The sequence below is a fragment of the Ammospiza caudacuta genome, chromosome 5 (assembly GCF_027887145.1).
Source record: "Ammospiza caudacuta isolate bAmmCau1 chromosome 5, bAmmCau1.pri, whole genome shotgun sequence".
NCBI classification, from domain to species: domain Eukaryota; kingdom Metazoa; phylum Chordata; class Aves; order Passeriformes; family Passerellidae; genus Ammospiza; species Ammospiza caudacuta.
The window spans coordinates 42,507,107-42,532,055 of record NC_080597.1 but is presented as its reverse complement, the minus strand read 5'-3'; the positions used below and the strand labels follow the sequence as shown (position 1 = coordinate 42,532,055).

Below are 24,949 nucleotides of genomic sequence, written 5' to 3'. Positions count from 1 at the left end.
CTGGACAACAGCGTAAAGAGAAAGAAAATAGTTTGAGAGAGTATGATGTGTGCTTTATATCAACTATATAACGTTGCTCAAATTACAATTGCAATCTCAGGGAGCTCTGAAAAAGGGTGAGAGTGGAAAAAAGAAAAAAAAAAATAAAAAGAGCAACAATCCCCTTTCCTCCTCGCCGCGCTGTGGAGCGGTCACCGCTGCCCCGGCCGCCGCGGGGCCCGCGGCTGCACACTGGGCAACCTCCCGGAGGGCTGCGGCCGGGACAGGGATTCAACAGGAGCGACGAGACCGCGGCCACCGTCGGGAACAGCACAGCGCAGCCAGCCCTCGCTCCCTGTCCCGGCCGCAGCCTTTGGCACGGCACGGCACGGCGCAGCACAGCGCCAGCCCTCGCTCCCTGTCCCGGCCGCAGCCTGTGACACAGCGCAGCCCCAGCCCTCGCTCCCTGTCCCGGGCCGCAGCCTGTGACACAGCGCAGCCCCAGCCCTCGCTCCCTGTCCGGGCCGCAGCCTGTGACACAGCGCAGCCCCAGCCCTCGCTCCCTGTCCCGGCCGCAGCCTGTGACACAGCACGACGCAGCCCCAGCCCTCGCTCCCTGTCCCGGGCCGCAGCCTGTGACACAGCGCAGCCCCAGCCCTCGCTCCCTGTCCCGCCCGCAGCCTTTCCCGGGTCTGGGCTCCGCGCCGTGCGCATGCGCGGCTCGCAGCAGTGACGCTGTTGTTGTGGCGCGGCGGGGAAGCACGTGAGGAGTGCGACGTCACCATAAACACTCGTGGGCAACATGGCGGCGCCGCCGAGCGGCAAGGTAACGGGGGCGGGCGGTGGCGGGGCCGGCCTCTCCCCCCGCGGGACGCGCCGTGTCGGGCGCTGGGTCGTCCCAGCTGGCGGGAGTCGCGGGGGAGGGGGGGTTGGGCCGCTGAATGGCCGGGCGCCTTTTCCCCTGCCTGTGGGTGTCGCCTCCCGGGGCCGCGTCTCCGGGTGCCGTCCTGGCCCCGGGCGGACCCAGCCGGGCGCTGGCAGCGGCCGCGGACCCTCTGCGCCGGAGGCGGTCGCGGCCTCGGGCGGGACTCGGGCCCTTCCCGCACCTGCCGGCCGGGCAGCGCCCCGCGCCTCCGCGGCAGCTCGGCCCCGGCCCTGGCCCCGGGGTGGCGGGAGGCCGCTCTCCGCAGGACAGGGCAGCCCCGCGGCCGCGCTGGCTCCCCGCCTGAGGCTGAGGAACGCCGCTTGTCCCGTCTACGTGTCCGAGCGTCCCGGAGGCGCTCAGGGACGGTAGCGGCCTTTTCCCCGGCCTGCGCGCTGGTAGCGGGTGGGAAGCTGCCCCCGGCGTGCGTACAAAGCCCTGTCAGTCCCATAGTTTAGTAGTTTAAAAATTTTGGTGCGCCGCGGATTCTTGCCGAGCGTTCTGGAGCGAAACATTATTGCTTGACAGGGACTGAGCTCGCGGGAGGGGGAGGTACAAGCAACACCCACTGTTTCCCTCCGCCCCCGCCAACACATACGAATTGTGTCTGTATTGGTTTTTTTGTAAAAATAGTTTTATTTCATTACTCTTTCTTATGAAAGCGTTGCTTTGCAGCGCGGTGTTCTCGAGCACGTGGATCCTTTCTTTAGGATTTAAAATCTCGGTGCGGTGTCCGATTGTATGTAGCAGCCATGGTGAGCGTGTGATAGTGTGCGGTTTCACTGTTCCAGCCCGGGCCAGAAGATGATGGTTTCAGTTCACGCTGATCTCGGCGCAAGAGAACACCCGTAATTAGCCACGTCTGCGCTTCCCCGCGGGTGCTGAGGAGTGCCCTTCGCTATAGCACCAAAATTCCGTCCGGGTGTTGAAAGCAGATCCGTTTCAATCAGAATTGTTGGAGCAGGCAATTTGTGCAGCTCGAATTTTTTTTAAATGTTCTTTACTGCTGTTAGGTGTGTAAATATAAAGATAGCCGTAGTGTTCTCCCAGCTGTTTCTAGCTATGCACATCCACTTTTTATGTATACAGAAAAGTTCCTTTTTTAGTTTTACCCATTTTAATATCAATACAGAAGTTTATTGGATGAAGGGAAATATTTTAATTTTTTTGGTAAATATTTAAATGTTTTAATTTTTCAGGTTGTTTTTGGTTTTCCACTTAGGCTTTTATCGGGATCTTCTTCAGGATGTCTCTCGTGAAAGCAGCTGTATTGTGATGGATTATATGAGATGCTAGAATGATTGTGGATTAGTTGTTTATAAATTTGCTGTGTATTCATTGTTCCTTTCCAAGAGCCATGTTTGCCTGAGATTAAATCTCCAAGATGTTGCAAAACTGTTTTAGTTATGCCACGTCCACAGTCCTAATGCAATTTGTTAATGCAACTCTAATTCAGTAACATTCTTTGCTGTGTCTCTTTTAACACAGAGGAAAAATGACAGTTGTGTTTTCTCAAATTTCATGAAGTGGCTGGGCTGGTTTGACATTTCACTGCTCTCAGGAGCAGTTCCATCCTTCTCTGTATTTCCCCACCTGTGTGTTGCACTGTTGCTTTCTTGGATACTGTACTCATTTGATCTGTCAGTAATTAGATGTAGCAAGCTGAAATAATACATACAACTGTGCTTACTTTTGTCTGGGTTAGTTTTCTGTTGGGAGCACATTGGACCACAAATTGTTCCTTTGAGTGGCTGCAGGATTTTGGGAGGGCTTACAAACTAATGAAATTTCACTCCAGGTAGAATAAATGCAGTGTAGGTTGGTACAGACCCAGCATTCTCACTTCAGGCCTTTTGCACTTCAGTGTCTGCACAAGCTGTGGATGTCATAAGTTAACTGCAGTGTTCCTTCTGGCTCTGCAATATGTTATAATGGGGTGTTTCAGGTGGTGGCCTTCTCAAGGATTAGTAGGCATTAGTTTGTGGAGTACTTTATTCTCATGTGGCAGATCTTATCACATGAAAGTAATGTATTTTAATGAATGTGCTCTTTTCTGCAAAATATTACACAAAGTGGTTCCCATGGAAAGCTCATGCCATGCCAGTGGATTAAGCAGCTGGGATAACCTGCATTGTTTCAGCTTTCACAAAAACTTGTTTCAGCAAGCCATAAAAGATTGTGGTTTCTATTGCATTTTTACCCTGTTTGCCTTTCTCTTCTCTATTTTTTGGGCTTGGGGGGGGGGGGGGGGCTTTTGTTTGTTTTTTTGTTTTCTTTGTTTTTATTTTTAATTTTATTTCCCAGACCTTATTAATATCAGTAGATTCAGAATCCTGCTGTTTCATGTAGTCTCTGGTTTCTGCTCCATACAATAATGGGATATGAATTATAAATGTGATTATCTCATGTACTACTTTACTTGGACTTTTGTCCTGTGATTTTTTTTTCTTGCTGGAACTTCTCATGAGGTTCTTATCAGTGTTTTTCTTTATATGGATAGTTAACTCTGTTCAGGAAAAGTTACTGCTGTTGAATTCTGGAGTCATGACTCATTCTTTATAAATGACTGTCTGCCCTAGAACAGTGTGAACTTCAGTTTTTTGCCCTTTCTTAGAGTTGCCAGTTTTTTTCTGGAAGTAACTTGGTAATAAGGTCATTTGTTTTCAGAGCTTTTGGCTTTATGCAAACAGGTATATTTATATATTATACTTTATGAAAACAGGTACATTTTCTCTCTTTTTGTTGCTTAGCAAATGGCAGTTTATTGTATTCAGAGAACCTATTCTGGATTCACCCTTATAACAGAAAACCACGTCAGAAAATGAGCTAAAAAGTTGAGAAGTGCAAGCTTCAATTTCAGTCTGTCAGTATACAGCTGACTATTGCAGCTGATCTAAAGACAGTAATGATACTTTTTTAATGTTCTTGGAGTTCAGAGTATCTTCAGCACATGGGCGATTAAATCTTTCTCAGGTTACCAATTGACACATGGGCTGTCAGATAAGTTATTTTTCACTTGCTTGTGCTCTTGCTCTTGGAGTTAAAGTTTCAGAGTGTTAACTGGCCAAACATCTGAGCTTTGTCTCTAAGCTCAGATGTCTGGCCAGTTCAGCAACTAGAAGTGTCCAAGGAGCACTGCAGCTATTGCTAAATAGTGGTGTTAGTGCTGTATGTTTGGGGAGGGGATTTGTGTTTACTGTGGAAGTTTTTTTGGTTTTTTTTTTTTTTTTTAAATTTGGAATGTTCAAACTAACTTTGCATCTTTTAGGTATTTTGTTGACAAAGACACAGTGAGTTATTTTAGGTGTATACCTATTCTGTGGGATAGGCAATGTCTTGCTCCACCTTCTACTAGTTAAATGTGAGTGCACAAAACTCCTGTACTGTGCATTGTTGTGCCACTTTATTAAACATTTGATTTAAACATTTGTTATATCTTTTTCAGCCTTTATAATTTACAATGAATACAATCATAATTCTTTTTTATTATACTGTACTTTGTGGGTTTTCTTTGTGAACAGAAGACTATCTCTCTTGAATTTATTTAAGGCTTTATTATGCTTGAATGTATAGCAGTTCAGTGATATTTCTGAAATTTCTATATTTTCTTTCTTTTTTCTATTCATTAAGGATTTCTCTTTGCAGAACTGCTTACAATGGGACCCGTGGGTTACTACCTGAAGCTCTTGCTCTCTCAGACTTATATTTTCACTGAACAGACTTATATTTTCACTGATACCCTGCTGTTGTTGCATGAGTAGCAGAAATACTTGTGGTTCAAGAAATCTTCAGAGCACGAGGCAGAGCTTGAAATATGTAGTGTGGTCAAGTAGGAGACTTTTCTTATGTAGTTCCTGGTGTTGAGAGCTTTCTCGTATTTGTCACAACATGAGCAACATTTGTGGGGCTCTGTCCCTCACCACCCCTTCCCTACTTAGAAATTGGGCATCTTTAAGACTAGCAGGTGTGAAATTTTACTTTCTTGGGAAAAAAGTTGAGCCACAGGCTCAGCAAACAAAAGGCATGCAAGATTCAACAAGGCCAAATGTGGGGCAGTCCCAAGCACAAGTACAGTCTGGGTGACGAATGGATTGAGGTGAGCTCAGGGAGAAAAACTTGAGGGTGTTTGTGGGTGAAGAGCTCAGTATCATTCAAATGTCCACCTGCAGCTCGGCCAACTGTGTTTTGGGCCATATCAAAGGCAGTGTGGTCAGCAGATCATGGGAGAGGATTTTCCCCCTCTCCTGTGCCCTCATAGGACACCACGTGGACGCTGTGTCCATCTCTGGAGTCCCCACCATAGGCATAGATCCAGTGTAATAAAGAGGGCTATGAAGATGGTCAGAGAGCTGGAGCACCTCTCCTATGAAGGAAGGCTGAGAGAGTGGGGGTTTTTCAGTCTGGAGAAGAGGAGGCTCCGGGGACACCCTGGAGCACCCTCCAGTACATAAAGGGGGCTTACAAGAGAGCTGGAGAGGGATTTTTTCCAGAGGAATGTAGTGATAGGATGAGGGGTCATAGCCTTCAGCTGAAGGGGGAGCATAGGTTTACATTGGGTATCAGGAAGAAGTTCTTTGCTCTGAGTGTGGTGAGACCCTGAAGCAGATTGCCCAGAGAGGTTGCCTGCTCCCTATATCTGGAAGTATTCAAGACCAGGCTGGATGGGGCTGTGAGTAACCTGGTCTAGTGGAATGTTGCCTGCCCATTGTGGGGGTCTTGCAGCTAGGTGATCTTTAGGGTCCCTTCCAACGCAAACCATTCTGTGATTTGCATTTTATTACAAGCTGAATGCCAGATATTGTAGCATGTCTTCTGTGGAGCAGAAGAGTAAGTTGACCAAGTTAATGTTGCCTGGATGCTTTGTAGGACACTCTAATGTGTTGGCACCTAGTCCTTGGAAACAGACTCCACATGCAGCAGGTACATCACTGTGCCCAGTGACACCTTAGCAGTGGATATGTGAGTAAGCTTTGGGCAAACATCAGCTTTTCCAAAGAGGAAGATGGAAATTCAAGCAGTATAATTATATTATATTCAATATCATGTAATTTATATTGAATTATATTTCTTTTTACTTAATGCACAGTTCTAAACTAAGATGCTTTCTTTTGTGGGTGTGATGTCACTTAGGCCAACCATTCTCTGAATTGAATTAATTTTATTGGCCTGTAATTGTTTCCTTACAGTGTAACATTTTTTGTTTGTTTTCTTTCCATCAGAATCTGAAAATAAGGTGCTGCACAGCTGCTGTATCTGTTGTTGATGTTTGTGGACAGAGCCATTTTTCCTTAATTTGAAGTTTGCAGAACATTGAGACTTTTCTGCTCAGTCACTTTCTATGAGCATTCCCATTTGCTGTTTCAGCTGTTGAACCCTTGGTGAGGTCCTCTACCTGATTCCCTAACATGAGGCAAAAAATGAAGTAACTGCTATTGAAAAGTTGTTAATACCAGTATTTACACTGTGCCATAATTAGTTACTCCAGAGCAGTGGCTCATTGACTATGTAAGAGCTTCAAACTGTGTCTGTTATGAGATGCTGGATGGCATTTTGGCAGAGTAGTGCTGGCCTTGAGCTGTACTTGGTGGCAGAAAAGGGGAGTGAGTGGAACACACTCTCCAAGAACACAGGGTGAGAATATGAAGTGTCTGAGACATGGGACAAACTGGCTGGGAGAGTTGCAGCTTCTCCTTCTGTCAACTGTTCTGTGTTTGACAGGTTGTTGGCATGTTACAGACCTAGGAACAGGAGATACAACAATCAGTACAGGTGGTGACAGCCAATACTTAGGTGCTCAGCACAGGGAGGGTGGAAAATACATGGGTGAGGATGGCAGGACCATCCTGTTCTGTGGCAGCCCCAGATCTTAGCTCTCCTTTTATTTGTTGTCTGTACTTCATTGTCTTAGGGTGCAATGTTGTCATCTTTCACTAGCGGGTAGCACAGGGCTGTAAATTGCTATCAAATGGCAAGCATTAAATCACAAGGCTTTGCTTGTATTCTCTCATATATTGTTGGTGGTGCTGTAGCATCCCAAGGCCTTCTGCTCATACAGGTTTTTAGCAATAAAAATGCTACAGACATTGCCTGTTTGCTGCTCAGTGTAAACAGAACAAAAAAAATATGGAGATATGCATTGTCCATGCTGTGTCCTTATGTTATTAAGAATGATACCATTTATTTCTCAGAAAATGTTACTGGGGCAATGGTGGGACTTCAGAAACCTATTTTTTGCTGGACACAGACTATAAATACTTGAAGAGTTTTCCAGAACCTTAACTAGCATATGCCATGACATGTAAACTGAGCCTACATCCTGCTGCTTCCATCTGTTTTTTTTTAATAGTAGGTGGGTAGGCAGCTATTGCTTTGTGCAGCTTTCCTGAATTTTCTGCTGTGGTTCCCTGTTTCTATAGACCCTCACTCAGGATACGAGTTGGAATAGCTGTTGTCTCTGTGTGGAACAGTGCTTTCAATGACTGATCAGATGAATTGTGAATTTGCCTTTAACCTCTGTAGCACCCATGGAAAAAAAGAATCAGGTGAAAGTGGCTCACTAGCATTTGGAAACTTGCATCAACTTTCAGCTTTTGGTGGGATTCTGAAACAGACAGGCAATGGGTGTAGTTTTCGTTCAGTAGAACTGGACAAATAAATATGCTGTGAATTGTGCTTGTACGCTGCCAGCATGGACTGCTTTATAAGCAGGAAAGACTTATGCTCATAAGCTTCTCGGGTACATCTTATTTCAAACTTGAAACTTTAGGATTATTAAAAAGTGATACTTAAATCACACTAACTTTTTTCCTACTGTCTCCATGATTTTCTTAGAGAAAAAAGTTGCCAGCTGAATGCTTTTACAGTCTTAAGTTGCCTGAAGTAATGCTTATGATTTGAAGTATTTTAGGAACTTAAGGATACCAAGGATGGATAAATCTGGTCTGCACAGAACTAGCTTTAAGCTAGTAAAATGTCTGAAAATCTTTCAGTAATTTCAGTGTATAGCCACAAGATATAATTAAAATTTGTTTGAAATCAAGTTATTTTCAAAGTTGTGTAGCTCCTGTCACATTACATCTTCATTTGCTTTGGTTGCATTGGTGTGTGCTTTTGATAAGCACTCTTCTTTTTTTCACTTGTGTTTTTGTTGTGGAACCAACAGAGTCTGGCTTTCATGTAGGTAATAACATCTAAACCTGTGACATATGCTTCTCTGTGGGCAGTTCAGTAGATGTTTGCAAACAGGTACAGAAGAGAACAGAACAATCACTGTTTAAATCTGTAGTGAGGTCTGTCATTGGTGGACAGCTGTTTTGGCCTCGAGCATTTGAGCAACACAAGCGGCTTTTCTTCCCTGAGGTTCTGTTTCAGTGGATGGACTGCAGAACACAGAATTCTTATTAGCTGCATGGGTGGAAGGGCTGTAATTCTGGGGAATCCTAGGAACATGTCAACTTATCTAGTGACCTGTGGTATGCACTTATTAACATCAACTTGTCTTTTTTTTATGATGATGGGCTTAGTGATTTTGTGTAGATTTAGGGGAAGAGTGATGGCTCTAATCATATGAAAACGAACCAAAAGATTGAGTCTCCACCTTCTTCTTACCTCTGTAAAGGAGCCCATGTGAAATATGGAAGAGCCCATATGTAAAATAATAAATAGTGCAAAACCAAGGTGAGCCAGCAGTGTGTTTTCCTGTCTTGTAATACAAAAAGCATAATGGACTAACTGAGCAGATAATATTCTTTAAAATTGAATTCTCTTGAATTCTTTCACACAGTGGGTAATGAGGCCTTCCTAGTTCACTAAAGGCTAAAGATTATCAAGATTTCATGCAGTTAAGGTTGCTTTCCTGCGCCGAGGGCATTGACAGGTAGTACTGAAGCAGATTTGGGTTGGGTTTGGAGGGGTTATAGTTACTTCAACAGCTAATGAGGGGCATCAGTCTCATTATCTTGCCCTGCCTGTATATAGTTCCTTCTGTTCTCTCCATACGTAGCAGGATCTCACTATGCAGTTGTTGCATGCAGACCTTACACAAGTCCCTGGTATTTTACTGATGCTTCAGGTAATCCTCTAACATCTGCTGCCTTTTTGCATGTTCTGCAGTAACCTACTGCTTAGGCAAGAGTCAGTGTGTGAAGCCATTAGTTACTTTTGAAATCTGTTTTCCTGAATGCTTAAGAGGTCCACGTGTGCTGACTCACCAGGCGTTTCCCTGAGCATTGGGCTGCAGAGGCCCTGGGCAAAAACCTTTGTAGGCTACATGGTGTGTGAGATTGAGCTGCTAAGTGTAGTAGTGGTTGTCTGCTGGTGGATGGGGTTTTAGTCAAATCTAGCTATTGGTATACTGTCTTTCAGTTTGATACTTTCCTTAGTACTAATTACTTGTACCTGTAGATTAACATTACTTTTCCTCTTTAAATTGATTTTGAATAGCTTGTCAGTGTTGCAGTACCAGAAAACAAAAATCTGTAACAAACTGTAAAGTACTGTAAGAATACTTAATGGCATTTTTGAATTTTCAGCTTGCTAAGAACACTGTGTGAAATATAGCCACTCAATGTAGCTAATTTTCAGGTGCTGCCACTATAGAATTACATTCCCAAACTCAGTTTGTTCAAATGCATTTATGGAGTTACCTTACAAAGTAGTGCTGAATAGAGTGGCTCAGGATTTTGAAGAATTCAATATGGTAACTCCCAAAATGTTTTGCAGAGGGATTAACTGAAAAAACGTCTAGATACTCTTTTGTACAATAATGTTATCTCTTTCTTCAAATTAGTTACAGTTCTAGTTAGCAGTTGGAAAAAGTCAGTAAGTACATCATACTTGTGATTGGAAAAGAAGAATCTCAGCAGCTTGGCCTTCTGGCCTTTCAAACTTGTAGAAGATTTTCTCTTAAATAATAGTATGAGGGGAATAAGGTGCTTTGTGACAAGTCCTCTGTTTTACAGACACAGTCTGAAATTCTGAGCGTGTGCTTTGGGTTTTTTGGTGGAGCATGGCACAGGGAGCTGGAGCTGTTACAAAGAGCAGTGTAAGATTTTTCAGTTGCATGACAACTGTAGCATTAGAAACACATTTTCTTTTTCCATGAAAGGAAGTGTTTGTCCTTCTGAGAGATTAATGGACAAAAGAATAATAAAACCAGTTATTAGATGGCATACCTTCTAGACTGAGAAGGTATACTTTATGATACATTTTTGGCAGAAGTGCACTGCTACCAGTATAACTCTGATACAAATAGATTTTATTTTTTCTTTCTGGAGCAGCTGTCCAAAGGGTTGATGACTGATTCATATTTCTGACTAGTTTTCATGATAGATCAGGTCCAAATAGCTAGAAGGTAAAATTTAAATAAACATCGAGGTTGCCTTGTTTGAACAGAACTGAATTTGAAAACAGATAATTGCACCAGTGATGATCTGCATTTTGTTTTATTCTTTGCAGAATTCTGGTTATTTCTTTTGTATCATGTTGGACAGTAATTAGGGTGGGGTTTTTTGATAGAAAAGAGAAAAAAACTGTAATGGAGAACAGGAAGGAAGACTTCCAATATTTGAAAGGCAATGATGTTAATAGTCCTTCAAGCAGGAGATGTGCTAAGTGACCTTTAGAGATTTCTTCCAAGTGATATTTCTGCTTTACTAGAGCACTTCTGAAATTTCTTGCTTGTGTTAAAGGTAGAGAAATTGCAGCAAAACTAAAACAGAAAGGATGAATTAGGTAAATTTTATGGCTCTTTTTAAGCCATGTTTTCTCATCTAGCTAGTTAAGCTTGCACACCTAACCTTTTGAAACAGACAGGCAAAAATAACCTTTTAGTTTACTGGCCTGACTACAAGTGTCATGATTTTAGAAAGCAGATAAATGAGAAAAATAGCTCCTGTTATTTTAGAACCAAAGAAATACATTATCTGTCTCTGAATAGTTTAAAATTTCTAAGCTTTGCCTTTAAAAATATGTTTCTGAAGGCAGTGTTTGGAGTTTGGTGTGAAAATGAAAATGGTTCTCAAACAATTACTGTTACTGTTTGATTTATTTCACTTTCACAAAATTGAAGGGACTTTTCACTCTTAGACCTGTGTAAAATAGGATCCATTTACAGTCATTATAGAGCTTTTAAGAGTATGTGTATGTAGCTTTCAAAAGGCTGCTAAATTTTGACAGCCAAGTGTTCTTTGATTTTCTTTTAATTTTTTTTTTTGAGAGCATGATCAGAATACTGTGAAGGGTTTTGCAAATGCTTGAATGCAAAAGTTATGTGGGCCATGTGCACTCCTACAAGCCCTTCTTATCCAACTGTTACATATTCTGCCTTTCAGATAGAATCTTTGCCACTGGCCCTGAATTTAATTTCAGGGTATATTTTTTTATTTCTCTGGAGTTCATATTTTTACAGTATTTTGCACTAATTTAAATTAGTTTTATAATTTCAACATGCTTAATGGCAGGTGGCAGAAAGGCAGGCTATATAAGAAAGCCTTTTAATGTTTTAAAAACTGTATAGGACTTTCACTGAACCTGTACCTGCTGATTTAAAAATAATTAGGTATTGAATACATTTTCTTGTGGTGTTTTAACAAAGTAGTACTAGTCAGTATGTTGCTTAGGGAGTAAGTTTGATCAGTTTATTGTTTCTTGATTTAGGTAAGTGAAAGACTGGGATCTTGGACTCTTTGTAACAAAATCCCTAACAAGACAGAAGTGTTTATTTCAACTTCTCTCAGCGAGTCAAAATGATAATGAGTACAATAGGGGGATAAACAATTTAAAGGATTTTAAAACATTGTTTTTTAAATTTCATTACTCATTTTGTTATAGGTTGTATATGAGCAAGAAGGAGTTTTCATTCACTCCTCCTGTGGAAAAAATGATGACCAGGACAACTTGATAGCAGGAATACTGCGTGTCATAGAAAAGGTATGTACATAATACACTTAATGAACTGTTGTATTTGTTGGCAAAACACATATAACAAGTTTGGCAAATCTTAAATGCCTTTTTAAAGTGTAGGATTTTGTACATGAACAAACATCACATTGTGTTTGACATTGTCATCATCTCTATGTATATGTAAATTCTAACGTAGACACACGGTGACTATATATGCCAATAAATACTTTGCTGTGTGGTGTTGAATTTTTTGTGATTTGTATTGTAGGAAAATGAAGTGGTAGTGGACTGGAGACCACTGGATGAGACTTTGGATACTTCTAATATCCTCTGTGCTGGAAAGGTTTGTTTGTTAGCTATCAGTGTTCTTCATTATGTTTCTCTAGGGATTTTATTTTGTGTTAACTAATGTATAGGTGATTTCATAACTGGAAGCAAAGCTTATTTATTATTGGTAGTAATAGCTATATGTAGGAATCTTATTTGCAGACTGCTGGCCAGTTCAGGTTATTAGAATATATGTGTAGGTTGACTGTGTTTAGTTTTTACTTGGTTCACAAATAAAATAGTAGAGGACTAACTATGAATAGTGAAGACCAAATGAGTGTAAATATATCACCACCAGTCCCTCTGCATCTACTGTGTTGTAGTTTGGTGATTCACTCTTCATAGTTAGACACAAAAGTGAGAGGTGCTGTTCTAATGCAAAATAAAAATAGAAGTCTGTGGGGGTTCCAAGATACAGTGATATGTGGTATTTAATCAGTATTAAGAGTATGAGACTAAAAAAGATTCAAGTTTTACACTTAAATGAATAATTTGTTATGCTCATAAAGTCTGCAAGAGAGGCAAAGATATTTTAGGATGTTGGAATTTACTAAGTAAAACCACATAGTCTTAGTCATAAGTCCAAATTTCCTGTGTTGAACTGTATTATGTTTCTGAGGATTTCAATAAATTTTCTTTTAATCTACAAAATAGAGATGCTGATTCTTCAGGTTGAATCAGAGAAACCAGTTCAATTTTCATGTCTTGTGTTTTTTGATAGTTGCTTTTGTTGTTTTATCTCAGGATTCCAGTTCTGTTGTGGAGTGGACTCAAACTCCGAAGGAAAAATGTTCCCGAGGAGCAGATCGTCCGAGTAGTTATGAAGCAGAATGGGACATGGTCACCACAGTCTCTTTTAAGAAGAAACCTCATTCAAATGGAGGTACTTAAAAACAATATGGAGGGTATTTTTATGTGTACAGTGTTTTAGTTTTCTTCCATGATGGTAACTTGTAACTAAAGAATTGCCTTTAAGAATAGCCTTTTTGAAAGGCTGGGATTCATTTGTGGGAAGAGATGAATCTCTGGGTGTGGAAAAAAATTCACAAGTGGAATAGCTGTCATCAGCCTCTGTTTTTTTCCTTAATTTGGTAGAGAATTGTATTGAAAAAGAACATTAAATCTAACTTCTTGCTTCATCATTAGATGTAGTAGCAGTTTTATCTGCACTTGCATTCTTTAAAACAAGTGGAATTCAAACTAGGTGTCATGATAGAAATGAAAATGGAAAAATAAGTGGTTTGCTACTCAAATGCCTTTCCATACTGCAGCAGCAGGGGGAGATGGAATGTGCAGTTATGACATTCATGGGTCTTTAATATGGTCTTTTTTACGTGGGCAAAATAATTCTATAGCTACAACATTTTTGTTATAGTGTCTCAGTAGACATGTTGAAAAACAAGTTGTGATGAAAGAACAGTGATTCTTGAGTAATCTTTTTTTCTCTGATTCTCACATAGTGTTTCTTCTTTAATAATACTTGTTTTCCATGTAGTATTTCACATCCTGTAACTGGGGATTATTGTGCTTGTTTTACCATCTTTATAATGGTTTTAAATGTCATATCTGTCATCTACAGGGTTTGGATGTCAGATTATGAATGCTTTTGAGTAAAACACAGTCCTTGGCTTTTATATATACACACACATACACACACACACAGCATCTCTGTTGGGTAAATATGGTTTACCACATCACTAGTTTGTATTGAATTTTCATCTCCAGTCAGCAGGGCATGCCTTCATCCATAGTGACTGTCACTGAGGATTACTTTGATTATGCTCTTTGCCACTTCTTGCTTATTTCCAATTGCCGTAATTTGATGGGAGCAGGCCAGGGGGTGTCCCAAATTCCTTCTGGACATGCTGGCAATTTTGTGCCCTCTGGTAAAGTACACTTTAATCCCATCTCCTTGAATATATGGAGTTTTGCACAGCATGTATGCAAGTTTGCACACTACTGGAGGAAAGGGTGAGGGGGAGATTTCCAAATCCTTTACCCTTACTTCAGCAGTAGCCTTACATGGCATGTGGCTAGTAACTGTGGGTAATATATAGGTTACAGGATTGTAGCACATATGATGTTTAGTTTGGGTAAGTAGTCCTACCTGGTGGAGGTGCAGGTTGGATTTAGCTTACTGCTGGAATTTGATACAGCAGATGTACATTTAACTGCTTGATCACTTCTGTTGTAGTATCACAGAGTATCTTGAGTTGCAGGTAACCCACAGGGATCATTAAAGTCCAGCTCTTGGCCCTGCACAGGCCAACCCCAAGAATCCCACCATGTACCTGAGAGTGTTGTCAAAAATGCTTCTTGAACTCTTGTTAAGTTTAAGCATTAAACTTAAACATTAAACTTCCCTGGGAGCTTGTTCCGGTGCCCAACCATCCTCTGGGTGAAAAACCTTTTTCTATAAACTGTAGGTACAGTTTTAGAGGAGTAGCCTGATGGACTTGGTCACTGTTTTACAAGTCCGTAGAAGACAAGGAGGCTCAAAGGAAAATGCAGAAATAGTAGTTACAGTGTGTATTTTATTATTAGAACCAGTGCTGGTGTTTATGTTTTGAGTTTGTTTTTTAGGAACAGTGACAGATATCATGTATTTATAGTTGCTAACACTGAAAGTCAAACTGAAATAATGTGCTAATTTTGTTTTTAAGATGCTACAACTCATGCAAACAGAGAAAGCAAGTGGTCGTTCCTGTTCAGTTTGACAGATCTGAAATCAATCAAACAAAACAAAGAAGGCATGGGATGGTCTTATTTGGTGTTCTGTCTGAAGGATGATGTGAAACTTCCAGCTCTTCATTTTCATCATGGAGATAGCAAATCATTGATTAAATGTCTTGAAAAGCATGTTGCACTGAATGAGTAAGTATCAGACAACTCTTAGTTCTGTAAAATACAGATTATTGGTTTACTTAAACCACGTAATGAATTTCAGAGTAATACTTCCTGATTGTTATTCCATTCCTTTTTTATTAGTAGAAATAGTTTTCAACATGACTGAAACTGTGGTTTCACATATGCATTTGGGATGTAAGCTGAAGTTTAAAAATTATTGGATTGATTTATGAAGTATTTTAGAATCTGAAGTGTTACTAGCTCCGAATGCCTCAGTTGCTCCCTCTAGTGGATGCAGAAGCTTGTTACGAACATGCAGTGTAAAAGTTAAATCCTTCATGAGCTACTCTATAAAATGGGATAATTTGTGTTGCAATTTGACATGCTCTCCTTTGTGCAAAATATGCACGAGTATTAATGTGAATGTGCAAGGTAAGTTACAGTACTGTCAGCTAAATCAATTAGTATATAAATGTTTTCCCCCACAGTTCTGTTCCCTTGTAATTTCTTGCCTGGTCAGTGTTTCACTTTTCACTCTTGATCTTTACCACACAAATCCACTATCTGGGTGTAAATATAGTTAAGATCCTATCGTTCTGTTAAATAATTTGGTGTTGTTATGTAGTTATATTGTGCTACCACCCAAGGTTTTTACTAGGATAGCCTTTTTGATCAGTATGCATGAGTGTAGAATAAAATAAAATTTTCTGCGCTCACCATGTAGGCATAAATATAGTTGAAGCAGCCAACAGGTAAATAAGGTTAGATAGAATATGAAGAAAAAAATGTGCTATAACACGATACCTATAACAGCTGTAATATTAGTGTAGCATGTAATCTGTTTTAACAGTGTTTTGCTGTTGTGACTTGCAGCATAATAGTGTGATGACAGATTTGAAGGTGGATAGTGAAATGGCTGTAAGAATTCTTACAGAGGGCTCTTCTTACATTAGTAGCATCACTGGGGCCAGAGATGCCTTCAACAACTAGAGCAGGCTGATGCTGAGTAATACTAAGGAAAATTTTGCTGGAGAGCAAGTCAGTAGGACATGAGTGGTTGTATATTTATGGAATTGATTTGTGAGAGGCTTTGTGATAATCAGAAATTTTCAGCTGCTTGGAGAAGGTAGCATGGTCAGTGTGTCCAGTTGGTGGAATGCCACTGGCTGTAGCATTGTATGTGAGCTTTGTAAAGGGAAAAGTCAGGAAGAGCAAAGGAGGGGCTAGTAGGGGGACAAGATGAACTTGTAAATAGGAATATTCTCTGTAAAACTATAGATAAGAAAATCCTGAATCAAAACGTCATCTTAAATCCTGAAGGTTTTTTTTCTCTAGGTTCCCTTCCTTAAACATCCTCATTTAATTTCATAATTTCCTAGCCTCTGCAGGAATAGGGAAACATTGTTGTCCTGCCATCCCACTCTTCCTTTTTCCCCAAGGAAACTGTTCCTTTTTGAGCATACTGTGTTTAGTTATTTGCGGATACCTTCTGACTGGTAAGCTGGAGCAGGTTTTTAGGAGCAACTGATGTAGCAAACTCTGGAAAAAGACTGTGTTCTATGGTGAGTTACAGAAAGCTTTATATCAGATCTATGTAATCTGTTACCTGTGGACTGCAGCAACATATTTGAAATTTTCTAACTGATTTCTAGGATAAAACAGCAAAACTTGAGATGATGTTCAAGCTTGGAGGATGAGCTGTACTGCTGTATTGTATTGCCACCTTGAACAGTTGTAAGCATTAACGAATGCAAGAGCAGATACTTCAGGGACTTTGAAATAAAAAGCGATAATAGCTACAGAAATTCAGTTTGGATGGCCTTAAGCATTGACCTGAGCAGGAATATTGAGTTTTAGTTTTCTTATTCAGTTAAGATGTCTTCTGTCACCAAATTCTCTCCTGTTGCTTGGTCATGAATTATGACCATTATTGTTTTCTAAGGAAAGAGAAAAGAACAAATAGGCCATCCAAGTTATGGAAATGACAGAGTCAGTCTGTATGTTTCTGTTGTTTCCTAATGGTTATTCATTCTTTAGTACATAATGTATCTCAGCTCACAACCTCATTTAGTAAAAGATGTTTACTCAGCTGTCTGGATGCCACAAGCAAATATTTGTCAGTGTAATTACTTGTTATCACAACTTGTATTTCATAAACATGGGATATTGATATTGATATTAAGGCAGAAATTTTAGCTTATGTATGTATTATCTTTATGTTATTGGCATTTTTTTATGTTCCTATTACCTCAAAAGATTTTGTTCTTCTCTAACACCATTCTTTATAAATACCATGTCATTGCTGAAATCAGCATGAAGCAGCTAAATTTATACAAAATAGTTGTACTTTGTTGTCCTTAGGATTAGGTGCCTTCTAGTTTAATTACACTAGTCTAATATTGAGAAAATATCATGTGCACAGATGACACTTTCTAAGTCACAGGACTATGAGGAAGTTTCAGAAAATGTGTAGCTCGCAAATTTTTGAACATTACCTAATATGTTGATACACATCAGGTAATGTTCAAAAATTACATATCAGTCCCCCTGACTGTCCAGAAAGTGTGTTTAATTAAAAGGGAGGTGTGGTACAAAGTTTTAATTATTTTAGTTAAGAGAAACATAATGCATGACTCAGCCTTTGTCCCTGTGCTGCTCTTTAGAAAAAGCCAGTTGAGTTTCATTAACTGTTGGTGCCTCAGAACTATGACTGTGAGGTCTGGCTGTCTCAAAAGAAGATCTCATGTTGCATTTCATATCCGTCAGTGTTTACAGTGTCCTGTCCTGTTGGAATGGGAAGGAGATAAGGCTTATTAAATTTCTTATCTTTGACTTTAATAACATGGCAGATGATGCAGGTGCTAATAAAAAGAAAAGTAATTTTTCTTTCAAAAACTAGAAATAGTGGATTTAAACTTTGTGAGAGAGCAATAGAGAGGTATTTTATAAATGTAAGTCTGTGCAATGAATTAGGGTCAGTTGGCAAAGTGCTTGGCTTTCTCTTGCCTGGATACAAACTCTGAGGCTTGAATGTCAGCCTGCTTTCTGAGCTGTTCTCTCTTCTGTCACCTACTGAGCAGTAAATTGGTGATTCAGCAGCTGCTTAAGGAAGTAATGGGGTGCCTGTGCTGAAGAAGGGGGCAAAATGGGATGTTGCAGGGGGAGTAGGTGTTAGAGCAAAAGAACAGATTCATTACTGGGAGCAGCATGGTTTCAGTGCCTTTGTTGTTCACTATTTTCATCTGCCTGTGGAACCCTATTGAGTAGCAAATGTGTTGAGCAGGAGTGTACAAATACAGTGAGTTAGACCAAGTCAGGTTTGTATTCATTGAGCTTCTGGAGTCTACACAGAAATATATTTGCAGGGCTGTACTGAGATGGTTCTGTTTTGCAGTACAATGGCTCTGGTGTCTTTTAAGCTCCTATCAGTATGAATCTTAGAATAATTCTGACAGGATCTCTTGTAGTACTATTGATTAGAAATTTGTTGATGTACTTTCATACATTGAAAAGCACTTTGTATTCCTTAATGTAATGTTTTACAGGGTGCTACAATGTAAGATTTAGTGACTGGTAGAAAGAATTCCTTAACTGTATGGGTGACATAGGCTCTTTTCACTTCCTCTATTATGTTAAGGGAGTTTCAGCATATATTGTGTTGAGGCTGGCTATGTCTCACTACATTTCCTGTGTCACATTTTTTTGTCCATTGTCAAAACTAGAAAAATGTACTGAAGAAAATTTTGTCACCTACATACATGTAAATGGAGTTATCTTCCAGAGTAATTTCTCAAAAAGTTTTCTAAAGCTTCATTTTTCAGGGAATGAAATAGTACAATTCAGAATTAATATGAAAATAACACAGTCTTTTGAAAAATGAAGGTTCTGTTTTATGTAGAGTTAGATGTCTACGTTGTGCCAAGGACTGATCTTGCATCATATGAATGATCTTGCATAATAAAAAATCTTTTTATTTTTTGCACAAAGCCTGAAATGTGACTTCATAAAACCAGTAAATGTTCTGAGGACTTAACAGAAAAAACATTTGCACCCAGACACCCTTTTTAAATTTTATTGCAGATCTCCACATGATGAACGGGTTCTTCTTGTGAAGACTCAGAAGTCACTGTCTCAGTCTTTTGAAAATCTCTTTGATGAACCATCATATGGCTTATTACAAGTATGTATTATCTTCACATTTTTTATTCTGAAGACATGTATTGAAAAAATGCACCCTTCCATGTCACAGGAACATTTGCTGAGTAATGATTTAATGCCATTGTAGAAGCATTAACTATATCCTAAACCAAATGCTTACTATAGAAAGTACACTTAATTGTATGTTGTTTTCTGTGATGTAATAACTTCTTAACTTTCCTGTGGAGTTATTTCAAACCTATTCAAGTTCATGTTCTCTGTGATTCAGACATTTGCCTTAGTATTAGTGAGGAAAGGAAATACTTTAGGAGTTATCACAACATATTAATGATAATTTTCTAAGTTTTCCTTGACTAAGTATTCTTTTTATTGATATTTTCTGAGGCTTTTGAAAAGATAATAGAAATACAGCAGCAAAGAGAACAGTGTTGGCTAAAAATATGGGGTTTTTTAATACTACAGTGGCTTATCATTTGGTGGAGCTTATGGACTTGTGAAAGTCAGGAGCAAAACTTGGGTGACTAAAATGAGGCCAGAGGGTTGATCCACTGATGTGTTGAATTAAAGAAATTCTTCATTAATTAATTGCGTTAGTTTCTGGATTTAGTTGTCAAATAAAAATTTGTGTGAAATTCCTAGCAGAGTACATGATTGTTCAGACTGTTTTTTCTGTGAGGATGGAGAAATTGGGTGTAAGGTTTCTGTTTTGTGCCATGAATCACTGACAGCAAACAGTGGATCTGATCCACTTCTACGTGTAGGTCAGGCTTACTGAGAACACTGCTATCCAATCTTTCACATCAATTAGCAGTATTATCTTCATACTTAAGATGTGTTTTTTGATCATGTGATGACTGTTCTGTATTACTACCAATACATGAAACTTAAATAATTTTGAGATCTACAGTACCTTTCCTGATGTTTTTCTTTGAGTACAAGAATTACAAGTATATGTATATATATAAAACAAATATATTAATAACACAGATGTTTGTGTTTTTCTTGTTTTCCATGTTCTAACAGAAATGGAAGAAAGATCCATACGTAGTCACAATGGGAAAATTTTCCAAAGTCACAAACTATATCGTTGGTACTTTACGTTCAAGCGATCAGTCAAATCAGAGGCGACCACCATCAGAAATGGCAGACTTTTTCAATGACACCATTCCAGGGCTGAAGATAAATCAGCAGGAAGAGCCAGGATTTGAAGTCATTACACGAGTGAGTCTATAAATTAATGATATGGATGCGCTGTTTGTTTTTATGCGCTCCTTTAAAAGAATGGTAGGACTTGAAGCATGATGAGTTATACTGTTTATGCAATTGTGGCATATTACCATTTATTCTCAGGAGTTAAGATCATCATCAGTTACTTTTGAATATTTCATTTTTATGCCTGCAAATGCGAGTTTTCTTTGAAGGGAAGTTTGTAATTAATGAAATGGTGACTATAGTTATGTTAGAGGCACTACCTTAAAAGGTGACTGATTTTATGTTCAGTGTTTCCTCTGAGGTCAATTAGACCTCCGTTAAGTAAAATTGGAGCATGCAGGCTAATAACCAACTTTCTTGGCTAATCGCTCCTAACATCTCAGTTTCTTTTGAGATTAAAAAAAAAATTTAATTGGATGATTAATGTCTAGGGTGTTTAAATTACAGATATATGCATGATTTGAATGAAAGCTAGAATGAACTTATAATTGGATCATGAATCACTGTGGACACCTTTTGGAGTCTTTTACAGATATATGGAAAAGGTTTATTTTTAAATGCTTGTGATTATTATTTGAGAAGCTTACAAATTTTTAAAACATTAAACTGTTTTATATGGGGGATTTTTTGAGTTCAAGCTAGTGTTAATATCTCAGCAGTAGCTGCATGAACAATATAATTCTAAGAAGTTGCTGCCTAGCACTTAATTTGTCAATGAGAAAAAGTGTAACCAATGCTATATATGGAAATTGACATTGACCTATATGTCTTAATCTGACAAATGCCTTGGACTTATAAAGAGTTGAAATACAAATTGATTTGGGGGTTCCTATCATAAAAATGTTTTTAGAAAGTAACAATTTGCTTTCTGCTGAATTCTCTTGTACATAGAATTTCGGAACTGAGAGACTAAGCACAAACTGAAACTTTTCATGGGTGTTATAAATTCTGAAAGTTCATACATCCTTGGTATTTTTAAGAGGCTGTGTACCAAAACTGATCTTTCCAGTCACATTGTGCAGTCTATGTAGGGATAGCATCTCTAAACCCAAGCTGGTTGTCAGGTCTCTTGTAAGATGCACTCGTGTATCAGGAATGTGTTTTTGAGGTGAAGCTCCCAATTGTCCTTGTTTGCTGTGTTGCATTAGTTCATGGGATGCTAGCTCAGAGGTGTTTGTGGAATTAGAAGGTTATTTAAAATACACATACATCCTCCAAAATCTGAAATATTAACATGTATAGTCAGGTCCTCAGCACTGAGTGTTTTACTCTAAAGATCTGCTTGTGTTGGCCCACTCTGCTTGCTCACGTGGATGCAGCCTTAGATCCTTAGAGGTGCTGAGGTATGTGCATGTGGAAATGCAATTGCACTGACTATTAGAAACTGGCAGGCTTAGTACCATTTGTGCAGTTGTTTGCAACTACTGAAGCACTTCATTGGGATTCATATAAGGCCTTTGTGTGTGTTTCAGATCGACCTAGGGAAACAGCCTGAAGTTAGTAGAAGAGAGCCTGTGTCAGCTGAAGAATGGGCTAAGAATATGGACTCTGAAGGAAGAATTTTAGATGTTGACTACATAAAACGATTGATATTCAAAGGGGTAACTAGTTTTTCTAAATTCAGCAAGACCGGTGGCTTGATTCTGGCTTTTTCTTTCCTTCCCAAACTGTGGATATGCTGTTTTCATTAACTTGTAATGTTTCATGCAGAACTTTGAGCATGACCCAGACTGTCTTTATTGGGAGACTTCATAAAGCATGGTTTCATGCCAGTCAAATCCCTCAGCAGTCTTGCAGCTATATGAAGTGCTCTACAAGGAGAGAGATCTTGTTGTGGCTGACTAAAGGAAATGAGTTGGAAATACAGAAGCTTAAGTGATAAAACAAATGAAAGTGACTTTCAGGAAAAGACCAGTATTTCAGTGTTAGGATATTTGGTTTATTCTTTTCTCTTAGCATGTTTTTTCCAATCCTTCTCTAGCAGAAGCTTCTGGTTTTGCCCAGCTGTTTGCTGGGATTTGACCCTGTTTAGCAGAGCAGTGCTAAATACTTTTGCTGGTATTTTTAATTGAACTGAGGGGTTTTGCAATATGAATGTGAATTTAGTCTCAGGGATGGAAATATTGAAAACTAATTTTGTCCTGTAGTTTTTCTGCCTAATGTTACTTCAGTATTTCTATATTTTGGTGGGAATGCAGCTGCCTTCATGCATTCATTTTGTGCCTGCTGATGTATGTTTCTTAGTGCAAGCAGAAGTAGAGTATGATAGCACTGTTCCTTAATGTTTTTGTGCCCGATGTGCTCAATTAAGGACCCTTCCACAATAATGAAAATTACTACAAACCTTTTCTTCTGTAGCCCACTTTCCTATCAATCTCTGCCCATTAACAGGGGACTGAGTGCCCTATTTTATTTATGACTCAAGATCCCCAAAGTGGGGACTCTCATAGCAAAAGTTCCTTATTCTTATGACTGTACTACAGGAGTTACAAGAAACTCTTGATGAGAGCAGGATATGACTCAGCTCCATATATTTTTGTCATCTGAAAATGTTGAGCATTACTTGGGAATATTTCTGACAAGCAGGCTTTTTGAATGGATACTAGTATTTTTGACTGAAAGATTAATTGAAGGTTGGCTATGTGAGATGAAAATATTTCTTTAAAAAAAATAAATGGAGGACTAGTCCTCAAGGTCACTTTATGGCAAGACCAGAAATTTTGCAACTGTGACCAGAACCAGCATTATATTTTTATACATTTTTATAGGTACTTTTTTTACTTCTTAAAGTTTGTGATGCCTTGTAAGTTCTTTATTTTTAGCAGTGAAGCAAAAATATAGGAAGAAAATTATTTTCTAAAGTTTCTTTTCTTACCTAAGTGTGGATCCAGTGCTTCCACAGTATTCTGTGTAGTCATTCTCTTTTCCTCCTGCTTCCTCCCAGTGTGAGACCTAGGTAGCACGTGAGACTTGGCTACAATGTAAAAAGAAACCAACTTGAAGTTGCTACTTTGGGAAGTGTTATATCAATCTAGGAATATTTCCTCACAGTATGATAATAGTTTTGTTGATGCATCATACCCATTTTTCCCTAGGGTCTCTGCCATACTTTAAGAAAAGAGGCATGGAAATTTCTTTTGGGATATTTTCCTTGGAATAGCACTAAAGAAGAGAGAGCAAATCTGCAAAAAAGGAAAACGTGAGTACAGTGACTTTTTTCTTACAAAAGAAATTTTAAAGGTGCATCTTTTTTAAGACATAGTGATGGTAGAAAGCCGTTTGAAAGACAGCTGCTAAAACTGTTGAATGCAAGAACCTGTGACATTTTCTTAAAAATTGTTTTACTAAAAACATTACATAAACAGTGTTGTTATTCCATTTATCTCAAAGAAGACATGGAATGAATGAATGCTTAAATTAAAAAAAAGGAAATGTGGATGTTTGGTTTCAAAATTGTCGTTCTTCTTCAGGGATGAATATTTCAGGATGAAACTGCAGTGGAAATCTGTCAGTGAGGAACAGGAAAAGCGAAACTCAAGATTAAGAGATTACCGGAGTCTTATAGGTAAATTCATGTTTAGACACATACCTAAATGCACACACACTTTTAAAAGCTTATGTGAAATTGAAGAGCCTGCATGAAGAGGCACTAAAAATGAAATGTTACTCTTTTCAGAGGTGTCTAAACTTGGTTATATACTTAATATTAAAACTTTCTCAAGTAGAGTGACTCAGAGCTTTACATATTAGTGTTACAAACTGATTTTTGGCTGGATTTTTAAACTTCCTTTACTCAATAACAAAAGACTCTTCATTTTGTGTTATATCATAATGTGTTTCTGCTGGAAATGTTTTTAAAATAAGGACATACAATAAGAATGTGAAAATGTGTCTGTTCATATTTTATAATTTCTTATAGGGATTTGTGTATGTGGATTCTCATTTGTGGGGTTTTACACCTACTTCTAAAAATTTCATCAAATTATGTTGAGTATTAGCAGTTTGTATTCTCATTTCTCTTTGGTAGTGAGATTTGGGCACCAGTGTTGTGGATTACTAAATATTTTTTCAGGAGTCAGGCCAAGATTTCTTTGTTATTCTGAGAGAAAGACTAAACTTATTTCAGGCAGTTATTCAACAAGCAAGCTGAAAGGGTCAAAGTAGTCTTTTTCTTGGTAGACTAATAAACTATATTTTTAGAGAATGATAACAGAAAAAAATGTATTCTGAGTTTAAAAAAGGCCAGGTGTTTGTTTCTGTTGAGACAATTATTTTAATTTTTAAGCATTTGAAATGTATGTGACAGTATTAGAGTTATGTAGTAAAATAGATTAAAATCTACAAAATACTCCTTTTATCAAATTGCATTCAAAAATTTTGCAAAATTTCAAAATATATTGGTCTTGAATATCACCTTATTATGGAGTATGCTGTGTGCTTGGTGTGTTTCAGACATCAAAACTACCTGATGAAAGAGGCAGTTTCATCTGCTCTGAGTTACAGGAGCTTGTTACACAGTATTTATAAAATGCTGTTATGAACTGTCACAGTGTCTTTGAGATGATCATGTGGGAACGTTCCAGCTATGGATTATGCTGTCGC

At 38.9% G+C, this 24,949-nt stretch overlaps 1 protein-coding gene across 4 annotated transcripts in view; it reads left to right on the top strand.

Moving 5' to 3' along the window:
- The first annotated feature begins 745 nt into the window (after positions 1 to 745).
- The window catches only part of TBC1D15 (TBC1 domain family member 15), a 35,714-nt gene continuing 11,510 nt past the window's right edge, over positions 746 to 24,949 (top strand). Inside the window, exons 1-10 of one of the 4 annotated variants that reach the window (XM_058804514.1) lie at positions 747 to 805; positions 11,732 to 11,830; positions 12,072 to 12,146; positions 12,875 to 13,013; positions 14,794 to 15,004; positions 19,058 to 19,157; positions 20,159 to 20,356; positions 21,820 to 21,948; positions 23,443 to 23,546; positions 23,818 to 23,912. In XM_058804514.1, the coding sequence (XP_058660497.1) occupies positions 782 to 805; positions 11,732 to 11,830; positions 12,072 to 12,146; positions 12,875 to 13,013; positions 14,794 to 15,004; positions 19,058 to 19,157; positions 20,159 to 20,356; positions 21,820 to 21,948; positions 23,443 to 23,546; positions 23,818 to 23,912 (1,174 nt within the window). In that variant the 5' untranslated portion in view covers positions 747 to 781. Of the gene's footprint in view, positions 806 to 1,416; positions 1,915 to 11,731; positions 11,831 to 12,071; positions 12,147 to 12,874; positions 13,014 to 14,793; positions 15,005 to 19,057; positions 19,158 to 20,158; positions 20,357 to 21,819; positions 21,949 to 23,442; positions 23,547 to 23,817; positions 23,913 to 24,949 lie in introns of those variants that run through there. The other 3 variants (XM_058804512.1, XM_058804515.1, XM_058804513.1) reach the window with 3 other exon arrangements.